The sequence below is a fragment of the Bombina bombina genome, chromosome 3, assembly GCF_027579735.1.
Source record: "Bombina bombina isolate aBomBom1 chromosome 3, aBomBom1.pri, whole genome shotgun sequence".
Classification (NCBI taxonomy): domain Eukaryota; kingdom Metazoa; phylum Chordata; class Amphibia; order Anura; family Bombinatoridae; genus Bombina; species Bombina bombina.
Window position 1 is genome coordinate 1,108,646,281 of NC_069501.1, and position 17,323 is coordinate 1,108,663,603.

Consider the following 17,323-nt stretch of genomic DNA (forward strand, 5'->3'; position numbering starts at 1 on the left):
AGAAGAGACAAGCGCTATAGTAAAAGTAAGCCCCAGCTTCGAGGTGGAGGAACAGACAGACATGGACGGCCAGATCAGCAACTCACAATCCTCCTTTATTCACACAGGGCCTGCGCCACGCACCGTAGCTCAGCCAGAACTCTCGCTGATACAGCAGACCGGATCTAGCCGAATGCGCTCGCTAAGAGCAACAGTCCACACTCCCTCCAACACTGTGAAGACAATCCACTCCGGAGGTCCTCCTTCAGTTGCCGAAGCTTCGTTAAATGCAATAGAGGGGTCAATAGACGTGTGGAGCGCAGGGAGTTCAGTACCTGCCTCTTCTCAGAATGCAGCTGAAAGCGAGTCAGGCAAAGAAAGAGCTGCAATACAGTCAGCCATCCTTACATCCGAGAACCGTAGCAGTCCATACTACAGGCTCGCTGAACCTATCATCCGACACTTAGGACTTCTTGGGCTGCACAGTGGATGGCCCTCCATCTTGCCTCTGTACGTTATAACAAAGATAATCCTGTGGACTGCTCTCTATCTTCATGCAACAGAGAGACCGACATGGGATCCAGGGAGGTTCTCTCACCGCTGCTGACCTCAACACCACCCGGAGCTGGTAACATCAGAGGTTCATTGCTAGCTGAACTCTGCAAGTTATCAATAATTATCTAGGGTATCTCATGCTGACACGTACTGTCCACTTGAGTCTGACACAACACTACTCTTTACAGGCTTTCTATCTACTGCAGTTTTTCTATACATGTTCTAATAGATGCTGCTGGGCTGTGTCAGCTGGGAAAACACGGTCCAGCATATACACTTCTATTTTTCATTTATATAAGCATGTAGGCTTTAACTGCAAGGCGCTGGACATATGTTGGGTTATAAGTTATGGGATAAATTAACTATATTGTTTCAAAGTGTATGTGTAGTAACTGACAGTATGTATGGTGCCGAAGATATTTACCTCACAGCTATTTATGTACTTGGGCTGTGATATATTATGTCCACCTCCTTCCCTGGTGTCCTTTATGTCAGGGCTGCCGCAGCATGGGAATGTTAGAAATGCCCATGCAAGTGACTCCCTTATCTCTCTTAAAGTACCCCACTGCATAGATGTTAGAGACTTTACAATACCTCCTCATAAATGTAATTTATTACATGCAGAGAGTTGTCTGTTTTGCAGTTAGCGGTTCCTTATGCCCTTTACTTACTCACTTGTTTTATATGTGAAGTTTGCTATTATGACTTAAACTACCTTAAGGGAACATTTTCAATTGTGATCCCACTCTATTTATAGCCCACATCTTTTACAAACTAGGGATATATATGTGAGTTATATTGCAAGCCTTACTATAAGGGTAAAAGTATGCCACACTCTATCCTAAGTTTTGCTATATATTTTATGTCTATACTAACTTTTTTTAAGCTTGTATGTGAGGGATACATAGCTTTTTCAGGACATTGCTATCTCAGACACCTATCACCTTCATCTGACCCCTCTCCTCCCTTTCCCGCCGGCATTTATTACCTGCGGGTCATATCCTGATTCCTTTTACCCACATCGCCTATTGTTGGCACCTCCCCAGGAGAGGGGCTCATGTAGTAGTCCTTTACCTTTTGTATCTATATAAATGTCCCTCCATGTTTGTATCCTTTCTGGGAAGCTACCCTTACTTTCACATGCCCTAGTTTTAATTTACTAGAGGCGTAGACTAGGAGTGTACTCAAAAGCCCTGAGATCCAATTCCATTCCATTTTTTTTTTTTTATTGTATTTTATTGAGGTTGAAATAAAGGCATATAAATGATACATTTCCATTAAGTAAAATTACACGGTAGTGTCAAATGTTTAGGAGACAATTGTCTATACAAAAACACAAGAGGGGCAGTAAGAGGAATCCAGTTATCAACGATTAAGCAGTATGCCAAATTATACACCTTCTAAAATGTTCAGGAGGTCTCTTTTGGACCTAATAGTTAAATCCTATTGATCACACCAGAAGGTATCCTGATAAAAGGAGACCACTCATGGGTCTCATATAACAAACCTCAGTTTTCTATAGGGTGCTAACAATTCAACATATGTACAGTCAAATCAGTGAGATCAGTAAAACTTATAGTGAGGGAACAAATGTTATCACTTAGCAAATGGAGCCATGCACTGTATGTCAGTAGGAGGGTCTTAAATTAGGCTCTCAAATCTGGACATCAACCAAAGGGACATTTACAATCTGTTAAATATCAGCAACACCATGGGTCACAGCTGCAAGACATAGAATAAGCTAGGCATGTAGACAGCAGTCGCAGGGTATGAGGGGTCAGCAAATGGCTATGTGGGGGGAAAAATGGTTATGTTAGAAGGAACATCTTTAATTATCACTGTAACTAGTATCTATACGTCTAAAAATAAAATTGTATAAGTAGAAACATGGGTATGGGTAACCATACTTCAGGCTCAATCGCCCTTATTAGAGCAAATTAAAGAATTGACTCATTGCCCTCAGGGAGCATAAAAGTTTCAGAATAGGTAGTAGTAAGCCGTGTGGGCATCGTTCACACTACCGGTCTCAGCGTTCCCTGGAAAACTCATCCGACTTCAATTCTCTCAAACAGGCGAGAAAGCCCCCACAAGTCCACAACCAGACCTGTACACTCCTGCAAGCTCGATGTTGTACCGGGGAAATCACGTGTAGCCCCGTCAGCATGATCCAAAGGCAAAACTGGTCCAAATGCAAACAAGGGGAGCACCAGAGAAAAGGAAAGATTTAAAGGTCTGATACTTTTAGTGTCTCCTAGTAAATCTTGTACTTTTAGGTTAAGGCAGCAGACCGGCTCCTCCTTCAGAATAGGGAAGTACGCCAAATTGACAGTGTATTGCGGAGACCCAGTTGTAACCTTAGATATGAAATATCCTCCATCGTTAACATTCCCCCCAGTCTTAACTAGGGCCTTCGCCACCACGCTGCTGCCTGCTGGGATCACTATGTCACTGTTCGGAGGCCTTGGTTGTGTAGGTCTATTAGAAGGCGTTACCTGAAGACAGGAGTCTCCCTTGCATATCGAAGCGGGTGTCGTTAGGATGCTGGTCGCCTCAGGAGTGAACCGATCTTGAGTCTGCATGTTGCCAGCAGTAGAGACAACGCCTTTTAGAGATAGTAATGGCGGGGTAACTTTGTAATCCAGGAAGGCTGTAGCCTCCCCTGTTGTATCTAGTAAAGTCCCGGTGTGACATTTAGGAAGATTCTCACTTTCTAGCTCTGGAGTAATAGCGACCTTTTTTGTTATAGGTAGTAGCCCTTCTCCTCATCGCAGATCAGCGTGTGTTACCATGTTCAGGTTAATGGGTCTACCGAAGTCCCTATTAATTAACAGGTGGAGGTTCCGAAAGTGTTCCTCCAGAATGCACATAAAGGTTTCGTCCGGTGTCTGTGTCTCCATGTCTAGATGGGAATATTTATCAGTGTCCATTTCTAAACAAAGTGTGTAGTCAAGTAGGACTACTCGTAACCCAGTTGCCTGGGGGGGGGGGGGGGAATGTGCGGCAGCTTAAAACACTGCGGCCTGTCAGACAGTCGTTTAGTTTGGCTAAACAGCATAGGCTAAAGATCCATCTCAGATAGGCTCATACTCCACAACGATCATTTAAAGTTATAATCACCAAAGAATCATAAATATCCTTTAGGAACCTAAAAGAGGCTCATATATTTTGTATGTAGATCAGGAGCTCCTCCAAGATGCGTCCTGCCGGTTCAGCTCGTCACTCCGCCCCCCATTCCATTCCATTTTAAATAGCCCCATAGTCTGTACTTTCATAACAATTTAACTGGCTCCGCTCCCCCCTCTCCCCTTCATTATGAGCGGCTCTTGCCCGCTGCATTTCCCACCCCCCCCATACACTCAGGCCTACGGGAGGCCTGACAAAAGCCAGCTCCCTACCTCTCACTATTTTCAGCTTATAGAATACCTCTTATCTGGGAGTAGGGACCACTTGTTACCTGTATTAAAAAATCGAGGCTTCATTCCTATATGTCCCAGTCACACATGTTCTATATATAATGTTTTGCATTTCGTACTCAAGGTCATAAAGGTGGTGCTATAACTTATGTCAACTGTTATTCTTCTGTTATCGACCTGGATATTTTCCACGTCATTGACTCTTACTTTTATATAAATATTGAACTTCTATAGACTAGATACTACTATAACAAATACTACATTAGCACACCAATGTTTTAATCCTTGTATACCTTCTATACGTGAAATGTATCAGTTTCTTTATTGTTTTTGTTCCATGCCTGGACATACTCTCTATTGTGTTGTTTCCATTCAATGTCTCAATAAAAAATTGTTTAAAAAAAAAAAAAAAGATACAGTAGAAACCAGAAACATCTATTTGTTTAAAAAATGCTCTTATATTTGCTTTTTGTTTCCTTTTATTCAAATGTTTTTTTGTTGTTGGGGTGAAATGCATCAATATGTCATTCTTTTACACTTTCTGCAATTCCTTTATATAGCAGCTATGATATATTGACTGTGCAGGGAACAATGTCAGAGAGTTTACCGTCAGATCCAAGACAAATATGATCTAAGAGCTAAAAGATAGCTTCACATTTTATGAAGGCAACTTTTTTTTTGCCGCTTTAAACTATATTCATTTTATGTTTTCAGGGTCAAAAAACATTTATCAAGCAAATTTTTTATTTTTACTGTCAAAATCATTTATCAGCTTATGAAAACAAAAACTATATTTTAGTCTCCGTTTAAATAACAGCTTACCTGGGATTTCAACACGAAAGAGGGAGAGAATTTTTAGAAGAAAAACAGGAATCCAGCACACAGCATCAGAAAAAACAATGAAGAAAAACCTATTGGCCACGGCGACATCCCGGTGGAGATGAGTTCTGACATCGGATCTTTGAAGCGCAGTTTTTCGTATTGAACAAAACATGCTGACGTACGAAAACACTATAATGACAAAGGCTACAAGGTTCAAGCCTGAAAGTACATGAAGAGAGATTGTTAAACATGAGCAAACTATTTTGGGGTTAATACAATTGAAATCCAGTAAAACAAGATAAAATAATAATTATCCCATATGACCAATATCTATATTCCCTGACAATATCTCACAAAAGTGAGTACACCCCTCACATTTTTGTAAATATTTTATTATATCTTTTCATGTGACAACACTAAAGAAATTACACTTTGCTACAATGTAAAGTAGTGAGTGTACAGCCTTTATAAGAGTGTAAATTTGCTGTCACCTCAAAATAACTTAACACACAGCCATTAACCCCTTAATGACCAGACCATTATTCAATTTTCTTACCCATAATGACAATGGCTATTTTTACATTTCTGCAGTGTTTGTGTTTAGCTGTAATTTTCCTCTTACTTATTTACTGTACACACACATATAATGAACCGTTTTTCTCGCCATTAAATGGACTTTCTAAAGATACCATTATTTTCATCATATCTTATAATTTACTACACTTTTACTAACTTTGACCCCCAAAATCTGTTACACATCTATGACCACCAAAAAACACCCATGCTAAATAGTTTCTAAATTTTGTCCAGAGTTTAGAAATACCCAATGTTTACATGTTCTTTGCTTTTTTTGCAAGTTATAGGGCAATAAGTAAAAGTAGCACTTTGCTATTTCCAAACCACTTTTTTTTTTCAAAATTAGCGCTAGTTACATTGGAACACTGACATCTATCAGGAATCCCTGAATAACCCTTTACATGTATATATTTTTATTTAGAAGACATCCCAAAGTATTGATCTAGGCCCATTTTGGTATATTTCATGCCACCATATCACCGCCAAATGCGATCAAATAAAAAAAATTGTTCACTTTTTCACAATTTTTTTCACAAACTTTAGGTTTCTTGCCGAATTTATTTACAAACAACTTGTGCAATTATGGCATAAATAGTTGTAAATACTTCTCTGGGATCCCCTTTGTTCAGAAATAGCAGACATATATGGCTTTGGCGTTGCTTTTTGGTAATTAGAAGGCTGCTAAATGCCACTGCGCACCACACATGTATTATGCCCAGCAGTGAAGGGGTTAATTAGGGAGCTTTTAGGTTTAATTTTAGCTTTAGTGTAGTGTAGTAGACAACCCAAATTATTGATCTAGGCCAATTTTGGTATATTTCATGCCACCATTTCACCGCCAAATACGATCAAATAAAAAACAAAAACAAATTTTTCACAATTTTAGGTTTCTCACTGAAATTATTTACAAACAGCTTGTGCAATTATGGCACACATGGTTGTAAATGCTTCTCTGGGATCTCCTTTGTTCAGAAATAGCAGACATATATGGCTTTGGTGTTGCTTTTTGGTAATAATAAGGCCGTTAAATTCTGCTGCGCACCACACGTGTAATATGCCCAGCAGTTAAGGGGTTAATTAGGTAGCTTGTAGGGTTAATTTTTATCCTTAGTGTAGAGATCAGCCTCCCACCTGACACATCCCACCCCCTGAACCCCCCCGATCCCCCTAAAACAGCTCTCTTCTCTCCCCCACCTCACAATTGTCAGCGCCATCTTAAGTACTGGCAGAAAGTCTGCCAGTACTGAAATAAAAATCATTTTTTATTTTTTTTTATTTTTTTTCATACAGTCTGCAGTGATGGATCCCCCCTTACCCCACAACCTCCCTGATCCCCCCCATACATCTCTCTAACCCTCCCCCTCTACCTATTTGCCGCCATCTTGGGTACTGGCAGCTGTCTACCAGTACCCAATTTTCCCCCAAAAATAGTTTTTTTTACTTTTTTATATGAAAGATTTGTTTTCTGTAGTGTAGCTGGCCCCCCTAAATAATCTACATCCCTCCCCCTCCCAGATCCCTTACTAAACAACGCAGATCCCCCTGCATCTGCAACAGTCTTTTTTTTTTTTACTTGCGACCATATTTTGCGTGCGGGCGCACGCACGCACGCAAACCAATAGCCCCCCACCCCCAGCCGCAATCGCCGACAATGCCAAAACAGATCTGGATTCAACGCATAAGGACCGTATATCCTACCCTCCACCCAGAAGCTGCTCCCAACCACCAACGAATGTTTGATCGTCAATGGCCCATGCAGAGAGGGCGACAGAGTGGCCGTTTCTGCATCGGTGGGTAAAATAGGGGATTGCAGTGATGCCTCAATATTGAGGCCTCACTATAATCCCTTGTAAGCAGCTTCCAGTACTTCTAACAACAGAGGACGTGCCAGGTACGTCAATTGTCGTTAAGGTGAGATTTTTCTATGACGTAACTGGTACGTCCTCTGTCATTAAGGGGTTAATGTCTAACCATTGGCAACAAAAGTGAGTACACCCCTAAGTGGAAATGTCCAAATTGGGCCCAAAGTGTCAATGTTTTGTGTGGCCACCATTATTTTCCAGCACTGCCTTAATCCTCTTGGGCATGGAGTTCACCAGAGCTTCACAGGTTGCCACCGGAGTCCTCTTCCACTCCTCTATGATGACATCAAGGAGCTGGTGGATGTTAGAGACCTTGCGCTCCCCCACCTTCCGTTTGAGGATGCCCTACATATGCTCAATAGGGTTTAGGTCTGGAAACATGCTTGGCCAGTCCATCACCTTTACCCTCAGCTTCTTTAGCAAGGCAGTGGTCATCTTGGAGGTGTTTGTTGGGGTTGTTATCATGTTGGAATACTGCCCTGCAGCCCAGTCTCCAAAGGGAGGGGATCATGCTCTGCTTTATTATGTCACAGTACATGTTGGCATTCATGGTTCCCTCAATGAACTGTAGCTCCCCAGTGCCAGCAGCACTCATGTAGGCCCATACCATGACACTCCCACCACCATGCTTGACTGTAGGCAAGACACACTTGTCTTCGTACTCCTCACCTGGTTGTCACCACACACGCTTGACACCATCTGAACCAAATAAGTTTATTTTGGTCTCATCGGACCACAGGACATGGGGTTCCAGTAATCCATGCCCTTAGTCTGCTTGTCTTCAGCAGTTTGCGGGCTTTCTTGTGCATCATCTTTAGAAGAGGCTTCCTTCTGGGACTAATTTGATGCAGTGTGCGGCGTATGGTCTGAGCACTGACAGGCTGACCCTCACCCCTTCAACCTCTGCAGCAATGCTGACAGCACTCATACATATATTTCCCAAAGACAACTTCTGGATATGGCGCTGAGCACATGCACTCAAATTCTTTAGTCGACCATGGCGAGGCCTGTTCTGAGTAGAACCTGTCCTGTGAAACCGCTGTATGGTCTTGCCCACTGTGCTGCAGCTCAGTTTCAGGGTCATGGCAATCTTCTTAAAGCCTAGGCCATCTTTATGTGGAGCAACAATACTTTTTTTCAGATCCTCAGAGAGTTTTTTGCCATGAGGTGCCATGTTGAACTTCCAGTGACCAGTATGAGAGAGTGTGAGAGCGATAACACCAAATTCAACACCCCTGCTTCCCATTCACACCTGGGACCTTGTAACACTAACGAATCACATAACACCAGGAAGGGAAAATGGCTAATTGGGCCCAAGTTTTGTTGCCAACGGTTTAGACATTAATAGCTGTTTGTTGAGTTATTTTGAAGGGACAGCAAATTTACAGTTATACAGGCTGTACGTCACTACTTTACTTCGTAGAAAAGTGTCATTTCTTCAGTGTTGTTACATGAAAAGATATAATAAAATATTTACAAAAACGTGAGGGGTGTACTCACTTTTGGGAGATACTGTATATATATATATATATATATATATATATATATATTTTTTTATATATATATATATATATATATATATACTGTGCATATATATATATATATATATATATATATATATATATATATACTGTGCATATATATATATATATATATATATATATATAAATATATGTATATAAATATATATATATATACATATATATATATATATATATATATATATATATATATATACATATACACAGACATAAATCTACATATACTGTATATAGTTATATATTTTACCAAAAAATCCTCAACAAATATATATAGAAATATTTATTTAAGAATAAATAGAACATATTATTCTATGTGAAGAACATTTGAATGTAAAATATTCATAATTCATGCCGGATTTAGCGTTTTTGAATAAACGCGATCGGGTTAACGTGCAAGTATAGGAGTTAGTTTTTTTTTCAGTTTGCGCACTTCATTGAAGTTTATGGGAAGAATACATTAAAGAGGTTGCAATATCTGAAGTCCAACTTTTTGCCCATATCGGGTTTTGCTCACATGCCAACTTTTCAACTTGTAATATGTGCTCTACCCAATGTGCAAAGTTAACACATGAGTGGAAGCGCTAAATCATGCTCCGTTCATAATCTAGCCAAAAACAAGCCCCTTACACCTGATTCCAACACAAAGTGACATATAATAATTAAATGTATCATGCAGATATTTTGAGAATTGTCAACCACATATGCATCTCTCTGAAGTTGCTCAACACTACTATATAAAAATTGAGAAACTTGTATCATAATCATAATTGGAACATTAGTAAATAAATGACTCTTTGAGCTGTAATGTGTTAAAAAAACATTTGATACAATCCATTATCTCATGTAATCCTATTAAACGCAATGCATTGAACAGGGCGTCTTAAGGATAATGCCCTTAGTCTATAATCACATAGCAGTTTTTTTTCTGCCTCTATAATACATACACATTACAGTATTGTGCATACTAAACTGCATAGAGACTCTGGCCCATAGTTATCAAGGTCTGTCCGACCTGATCCGACAGTGCGGATCAGGTCCGACAGACCTCGCTGAATACGGAGAGCAATACGCTCTTGTGAGCTGCTGGTGCAATGCCCCCCCCTGCAGACTCACGGCCAATAGGCCGCCAGCAGGGGGGTGTCGATCAACCCGATCGTACTCGATCGGATTGATTTCCGGCGATGTCTGTCCGCCTGCTCAGAGCAGGCGGACAGGTTATGGAGCAGCGGTCTTTGTGATCGCTGCTTCATAACTGCTGTTTCTGGCGAGCCTGCAGGGTCGCCAGAAACACGGGGCATCAAGCTCCATTCGGAGCTTGATACATATGCCCCCATAACTGCTCCCTGTAAAATGCATAATTAAAGGGACAGTATACAGTAAAATTGTTTTTCTCTTAACGTATTTCCAATGACTTGTGATTACAGCTGGAGAGTATAAAATGTAGGAGAAATTTCCCTTTTAAGGTTTATTTGTGGATATTAAATTGCTGATTTTGTGCTTTGAAGCCACAGCCTATTGAAATGGGTTGACCTTGCAGGTAAAATGAGATCTCATTATGTTATCACTTTGTGTACACACACATGCTTCCTTATCTTTTGTCTGTTTGTAAACCAAACCCCAATACTTATAATTTTATCAGTTATCTCCTCTACACCCCACTGGGAGTATAATTTTTTCTGCTGGCTGTGTTTAAATAGCTAGTCAATAACTTTGACTTACATCCAAAAACTGTCAGTAAAGGTGGGGATACCACAAGCTAAATCAGCTATTTCAAATAAGGGTAAACAAGCTACTTGTAAACAATTCAACACACTCCAGCAGGTAAAATAGAACGTTTGGAACTAATTAAAGGGGAGAAATATTTAGGTTGAACTGTCCCTTTAACAATGAACAAAACTGTGTTTGAAATGAACCTAAATTACCACATTGCCAAGAAAATGTAAAATAGAATGGCTAATTAATTCAGTAATGTCTACTTAATGAGCTTAAACACAGATGTTTACACTGAGCTAATAATTTCAATCCATGTGTGTCTCAATGTGTTCCCAACAGATAAGAAAAATATATAATATTTTTGCTTTTTGAAAAATGGGTTTTCTGATGGATTAAAATGGTGATTTTATTTTAGATAATCCAGTAAAAACCTTTGTGAATAGCTTTGTATGGTTCTTCTAGAAGATTGGAAATGTTTAGAAAAAACAATCCCTTAATTATATTTATGAATTAAGATTCTGATGAGCTAAACAATTTTTAATTTTTTTTTATTTAGAAACATATTCTAAAGTGTAATTTTTCTCATATTTAAACATTTTAATAAGCCTTGGAAATGATTGAAATATGAACTGAGAGGGCTCAAGATTGACAGGCCAAAAAAAAGCAGAGCAAAAAGTGAAGATATGTTTTGCAAAGCAATGAAGTCATTTGACTATCTTATGGATTGGAATGTCTTTAAATTGAAAATGGATTCTCACACTTCTTGAAATACATTTCTGACTGCAATAGTAATTGTTTCTCACATTACTTCCACCGTTCTATATTAATTGTAATAATCATAATCACTTCTGAATTTCCAGATAGACTTACCTAGAAAAATACCAAGAGAATAACCTTTACCACCAATTTCCTCTGTTTGATCTGGATATAGTGGAAAACAAACTCCATTTTTTCCATAATAGTTCCCAAAGAGTTCTTCATTCCAAAATGGAATGATAGCTATGATAAATCCAATCACCCATATTAATATGAGGATTATTAATGTCTGCCGTTTTCCAGGTCGAATATTTTTGAATGGAAAAACAATGGCTAGATATTTTTCAAGAGTCAAATAAGTCAATAGTAGAACAGATACTTCAGTAGAAAGCATGGCGAGAAATCCTAGACTCTTGCATTGCAGACTCTCCATCCATAACAGAGCATATTTTTTGTACTGTCCCCGGTATTTCACATCAAACACTCCAATAAAGAAAAGATAAACTCCCATTAGACAATCTGCACCTGTTTGAGAAAAGAGTTTATATTACATTACAAATGCAGAGACTCAAATAAAATGCTTTGGTTGTTCTTTGTTGATATTTTGCACTTATTTTACTGAACTGTATTTTTATTCTTCAGTTTAGTAAAATTCTTATAATAATAGAATATGATTCAGTAAAGCACAATAGTGAGCCTATCACTTAATCTAATTTGTTTTATCTCTATAAAAGGTAGCAAAGTGGGAACAAAAATCCTCCAAAAATGCTCCACCCCCACCTTGGGCACATATCTAGACTCTGATTTAGGCTGAATGTCAGCTAAGTGGGTCATGTGACTGCTCATTAGAAACAGGACAATATGGTTATCATGTTCTTTGTGTAAATGTAACAATTTTATAAACACTTTAACACCATATTTAGGGCTAGATTACGAGTGGAGCGATAGTTTCCGATCCAGCTCGCATGCTAACTCCACTCGACTTCTGCTGTTTGCGTGTTGGGTATCGAGAGTATTACAAGTTGAAAGTAAATGTGTTTCGTTCACATGCTAACCCGACTTGCCCAAAAAGCAAAAGTTAGAATATCACGGCTGCATTAACGAGCTCTCATATAGACTTCGATGGAGAGAAAAAAGTGGAAAAAACACCCATACTCGTGCGCTAACGTGAATCACCATAAGCCCCCTACTCTATTAACCCCTAGTCAGTAACATAGCCCACCGCAAAGTCCCCACTACACTATTAGCCCCTAACATGCCACATAGCCCATTACAAAGTCCCCACTACTCTATTAACCACTAACCTAACACCCCCTAAGTTACCCCCAAAAAACTAATCTTACCTGAATAAATTTCTTTTTGTAGGGCATTGCCCTAAAGTGATTTAGCTCTTATTAAAATAAAAACACTACACCGTTCTACAAGTAAGCCCCTGTCATATCTACACTCTTTACCTGTACCTTTATTTGATAAGCTTCTCCCATATGTTCATGCCTATATAAGCCAAACCTATCAACCAGACCTTGCTTGAATTATTGCAAAGCTCCTGTGTATAAATTCTGTCACTGAATTTTGCTCCTTTGCATACTTCTAAGTCTCGGCACTGTCAAGCTGTGTTGCTCTGCGTGTTCGGCAGATTCTCTGGGTCTCCTACATTTTGCTCTGCCTGCTTGCTTTCTAAGGATCTTACTCTTCATGTATAATCAACCTCCAGCTCTCAGGGGAGTTCAGCCTGTCCAGAGACTTTCTCATCTGACTGCCTTACATCCAGTGCTGTGTGCAGTACTGGTCATCAACATCACATTCCAAGATAAGACTAGACGGGAGGATTCACAGCAAGGTACTTATGTACTTGTCTCTTCTAACAGCCTGTTTAACTTCTCTAAGTAATTTTTCAGTCAGCATAAATCAAATATTTATCAGCTTTACTCTGTCTCCTGCAGTTCACGCTGCCAACTAATTAATGTGTCTAATAGCTTCACCTATCACTAATTGCTGCTTTGAGTCTGCAAGGATTCCAATACTGCTTTTGTTCCTCATATCTACAAATAATAGTTGCATAGCTTTCTCTATTGTTTTATGCACAAATACCATATCTAGAATCTGTTATATACAGTAAGTATGCAATTTACAGATCAGATCATCACATCTCTGGTCTGTGGCTTTACTAATAGCTACACATACTGCTTAACTCAACCTGATCAACTTCTAATTACCAAGATTATAGGAGAAGAGACTTTAGGTAAACTCAGTTTCAGCACAAAATACTAAACTGAGGAAATCTCTGTTTAAGTGTTACACCCCCCACCCCCCCAAAGAAAGGCTATCTAAAAAAAAATCTAATTTAAATCAGCCAATAGAAAAAGTTTTCATTCTATTGGCTGATTTGAAATTGAAAACCAGCCAATAGGAATGCAAGGGTACCCCTAAATAAAGGAGGTACCTCGCATTATAAAATCAGTGTGAGGCGGTGACCACATGAAGAGGCAATCGGTGACAGAATATATGAAGATAAGAAGATAGATGAAGATAGAAGATCACCCCCAGCATGCAGATGGACCACCGCCTGAATGAAGATGGAGCACTGCTGCCACTTAGGAACTGTATTAAACTTTGATGAGTTACATCTTTGAGGTTTAGTGCTAGGAACTTTTTTTTTTTTTTTTTAGAATATTTTTTTTTTATTGGGCAGCAAAAGAGCTATATGGCCTAAGGGCAATGCCCAACCAAATGCCCTTTTCAGGGCAATTTTTAGAGCAGTTTTTTTTTTAGATAGTCTTTTTTTGGAGTGTTGGGAGGTTACTTGTAGAATGATGTAGTTGTTTTTAATTGTGTTTGAAAAAGAGCTAAATCACTTTAGGGTAATGCCCATACAAAAGCTTATATATGCCCATACTAAGCTATTGCTATAGTTTAGTGTTAGTATAGGTTTTAAAAAAAAAATAAAAAAAAATCGTGGGGCATTAGTTTTAGAATAGGCATAACTTTTTTTAATTTTTTTGTAATTTTTTTCCTGTTATGGTAGTTTTTTTATTCATGTGATGTTAGTTTTTTTTCAGGTAAGGTTAGGTTTCTTTTTTTTTTCAAGAAAGGTTATTTTTTTTGGAGGTAACTTAGAGGATGTTCTGTTAGGGGGTTTAGCTGGTTAGGGGGTTTAAATGTAAGTGGGTATTTTGCGATGGGTGTGTGTGGTGGTTTAGGGGTTAATAGTGTAGTGGGTAGTTTGTGATGAGGGTTGTGGCAGTTTAGGGGTAATTGTGTACAGGGGTAGTTTGTGATGAGGGTTGTGGCAGTTTAGGGGTTAATAGTGTAGTGGGGTGGTTTGCGATGGGGGGTTGTAGAAATTTTGGGGTTAATAGAGTAGTGGGGTAGTTTGCGATGTGGGGTGTGCTGGTTTAGGGTTTAACGACTTAACCCATGACATATATATATATATATATATATATACGTTGTGCAGCCCTTTGCTTATTGTACTGCACAACTAATATATACATCTGAGCTGCAGGAAGCTACAGCAGTCTCGGCTGTTAAGTTACAGCTCAGAGCTGGAGTTCCTGAGCTCATGGCATCTGCCTGCATATGGAACCGGAGCGCAATCAGTGCTCCGGTTTCATATGAAGGCAGATGCCAGATCTTCACAGATGGTGACACTGTGTATGTCACTGTCTTTAACGATCAACTGCTGGTGCCAGCGGGAGTGAATCCAGGAGGTGGGTGGGCGGTCCATAAGTGGAGGGGGGAGGGAGGGCCCTACACTGCGGAAAAAATACAATAAATGGAGAAGGGGGGATGGGAGCTACACTACATAAAAAGGGGGGTGGGAATCCCTAACTAATGATCATGGGAGGGGGAAGACCACTACACTACAGAAAGTTTAAAATAAAATTATATAAAAAAAGCATTTTATAGGTACTGACAGACAGCTATCAGTACCTAAGATGGTGAGCACTAGTTAGAGGGGGAGGGTTAAAGTGCTGTTTGGGAGGAACCAGAGGTTGGAGTGTAAGGGGGGATCCTACACTGCAGAAAACAGAAACAAATAAAAAAAATATTTAATAAAAAAAATGCCTTAAATTTTCATGTTGGTAGACTGTCTAAGATGTGGGTGACCAGTGGGGTGAGGGAGGGAAGAGAGCTGTTTGGAACAGTTAGGGATCAGGGGTGGGAATTGTCAGGTAGGAGAGTAAGCTCTACACTAAAGCTAAAATGAACCTTGCAAGCTAACTGATTAACTCCTTTACTGCCGGGAATAATAAAATTGTGGTGCAAAGCTGCAATTAGAGGCCTTCTAGTTACAAAAAAGCAATGGCAAAGCCATATATGTATGCTATTTCTGAAAAAAGGGGTCTCAGAGAAGCTTTTACAATAATTTTTGCCATGATTGCACAAGAAACCCAAAGTTTGTGAAAAAGTTAATGATTTTTTTATATGATCACATTTGGCAGGGAAATGGTAGCATGAAATATACCAAAATGGGCCTAGATCAATACCTTAGGTTGTCTACTTAAAAAATATATATATAGTTTTGACAGGTAAATAAAGTGCAAGTTCTTCTCTGAAAGTCCCAGTAGTAAAGGGGTTAATAGTGTAAAGGGGTAGTTTGCGATGAGGCATGTGGCAGTTTAGGGGTTAATATTGTGGTGGGGTAGATTGCTTAGGGTGTGTGTGGCGGTTTAGGGGTTAATACAGTAGTCTAGTGCAACTGTTTTCTCTGGCTAAACTCTTTTACACAAAAGAAAGTTCGAGCATTAAATGCTAAGCGGACATTGTCACTCAATACTGCTCATAGAAAATATGGGGAGCATAAATTACTTTGCACAACTAATTTGCGGTAATTTAAACAGTGCACCACTTGTAATATGGAGTTGAGCTTAAAGAAAACCACAATCTCGCAATCACATTTACACTCCTCGTACTAACGATATCGATCCATTCGATCTGACCCTTGGAATAATAAATGTGGGAGAGATCTGAAGATGTGTCTCTGCACCCATAAAAACACTTTTTTAAAAGAAAATAATTTCAAATGAGTGGTCCCTTGACACACTAGATATTACGTGGTCAACTGACAAATTGTAGGCATAAATCAATTGTACACAAGGTTTAGAATAATTAAAGGGGGAACTTAACATGCCCTTATATGTGTCTTATATTTAATGAAAAATTGTGAATATTTATGAAAGTTTGGAGAAAAAAAATAGATTGGTCAAGGAGATTGCACAACCTACTCTATCAAAAATAAACAAAATGGGTCCTATTAGAATCTGGACATATGACTGATGTAAAAATGTTAACTATTTACCTTCTGTTGGCGCTCTACAAATAACCGATAATAATAATAATAATCATATAGATGCTCTAGAGTTGAAAATGGGTAGGTGTTAATAATACAAATATATACAGTAGATATACAAAATATATAATATATATTTTATATTTGTTAGTCTACCATAATATTATAAAAATAATTCTGTGGATTCCCATGTGCCCCAATAAATGCAACTTAAACAATTTATAATGTTCAGTATTAATATTTAAAGTGATTGTTACCCTTAACACTGCTTAAAGGGATAGAAACACCTTGTAATTAGAAGACCTTTCTGTCGTGTTGCTATAGAATAACATATCAGCCAAGTCTTATTGTTTTTTTTTTTTTAAATTAACATACTTTTTACACCAATTGTTTTTCAATAGCCAAATTCCACTCACCGTTTGCCTTATATGGAGGAACCAATCTGGGCTTTAATTTACAGACAACAAATCTAGCCACTGTCATAAAGTTAGTAAAAAATACATTATTTTGCAGTTGTTTTCTGATAAATCCAATTAGGGAATATATGTGGTATAGTTAGCCTTGAAAAGTCAGCGGGTACATTTCAAGTTCTGAGAATTAGAAATTGCTAAATTTTCAGAGCTAAATTACATGAAAAGTGAGTAAAATAAATAAGGAAAATATATTGCAAATGTCTATACCAAACGTAACATTATATATATACATATATATATATATATACATATATACTGTATGTATATATAAATATATATATATATATATATATATATATATAAATCTCACTGTGTTTACTGATCCTTTAAAGAAACAGCT

At 38.6% G+C, this 17,323-nt stretch overlaps 1 protein-coding gene across 1 annotated transcript in view; it reads right to left on the minus strand.

Annotated features, from left to right (window-relative positions):
* The window catches only part of RXFP2 (relaxin family peptide receptor 2), a 215,758-nt gene that overhangs the window by 4,512 nt on the left and 193,923 nt on the right, over window positions 1-17,323 (minus strand). Inside the window, exons 15-16 of the mRNA XM_053705563.1 lie at window positions 11,332-11,742; window positions 4,770-4,988 (exon numbers count right to left, since the gene is read on the minus strand). Of these exons, the coding sequence (XP_053561538.1) occupies window positions 4,770-4,988; window positions 11,332-11,742 (630 nt within the window). The remainder of the gene's footprint in view (window positions 1-4,769; window positions 4,989-11,331; window positions 11,743-17,323) is intronic.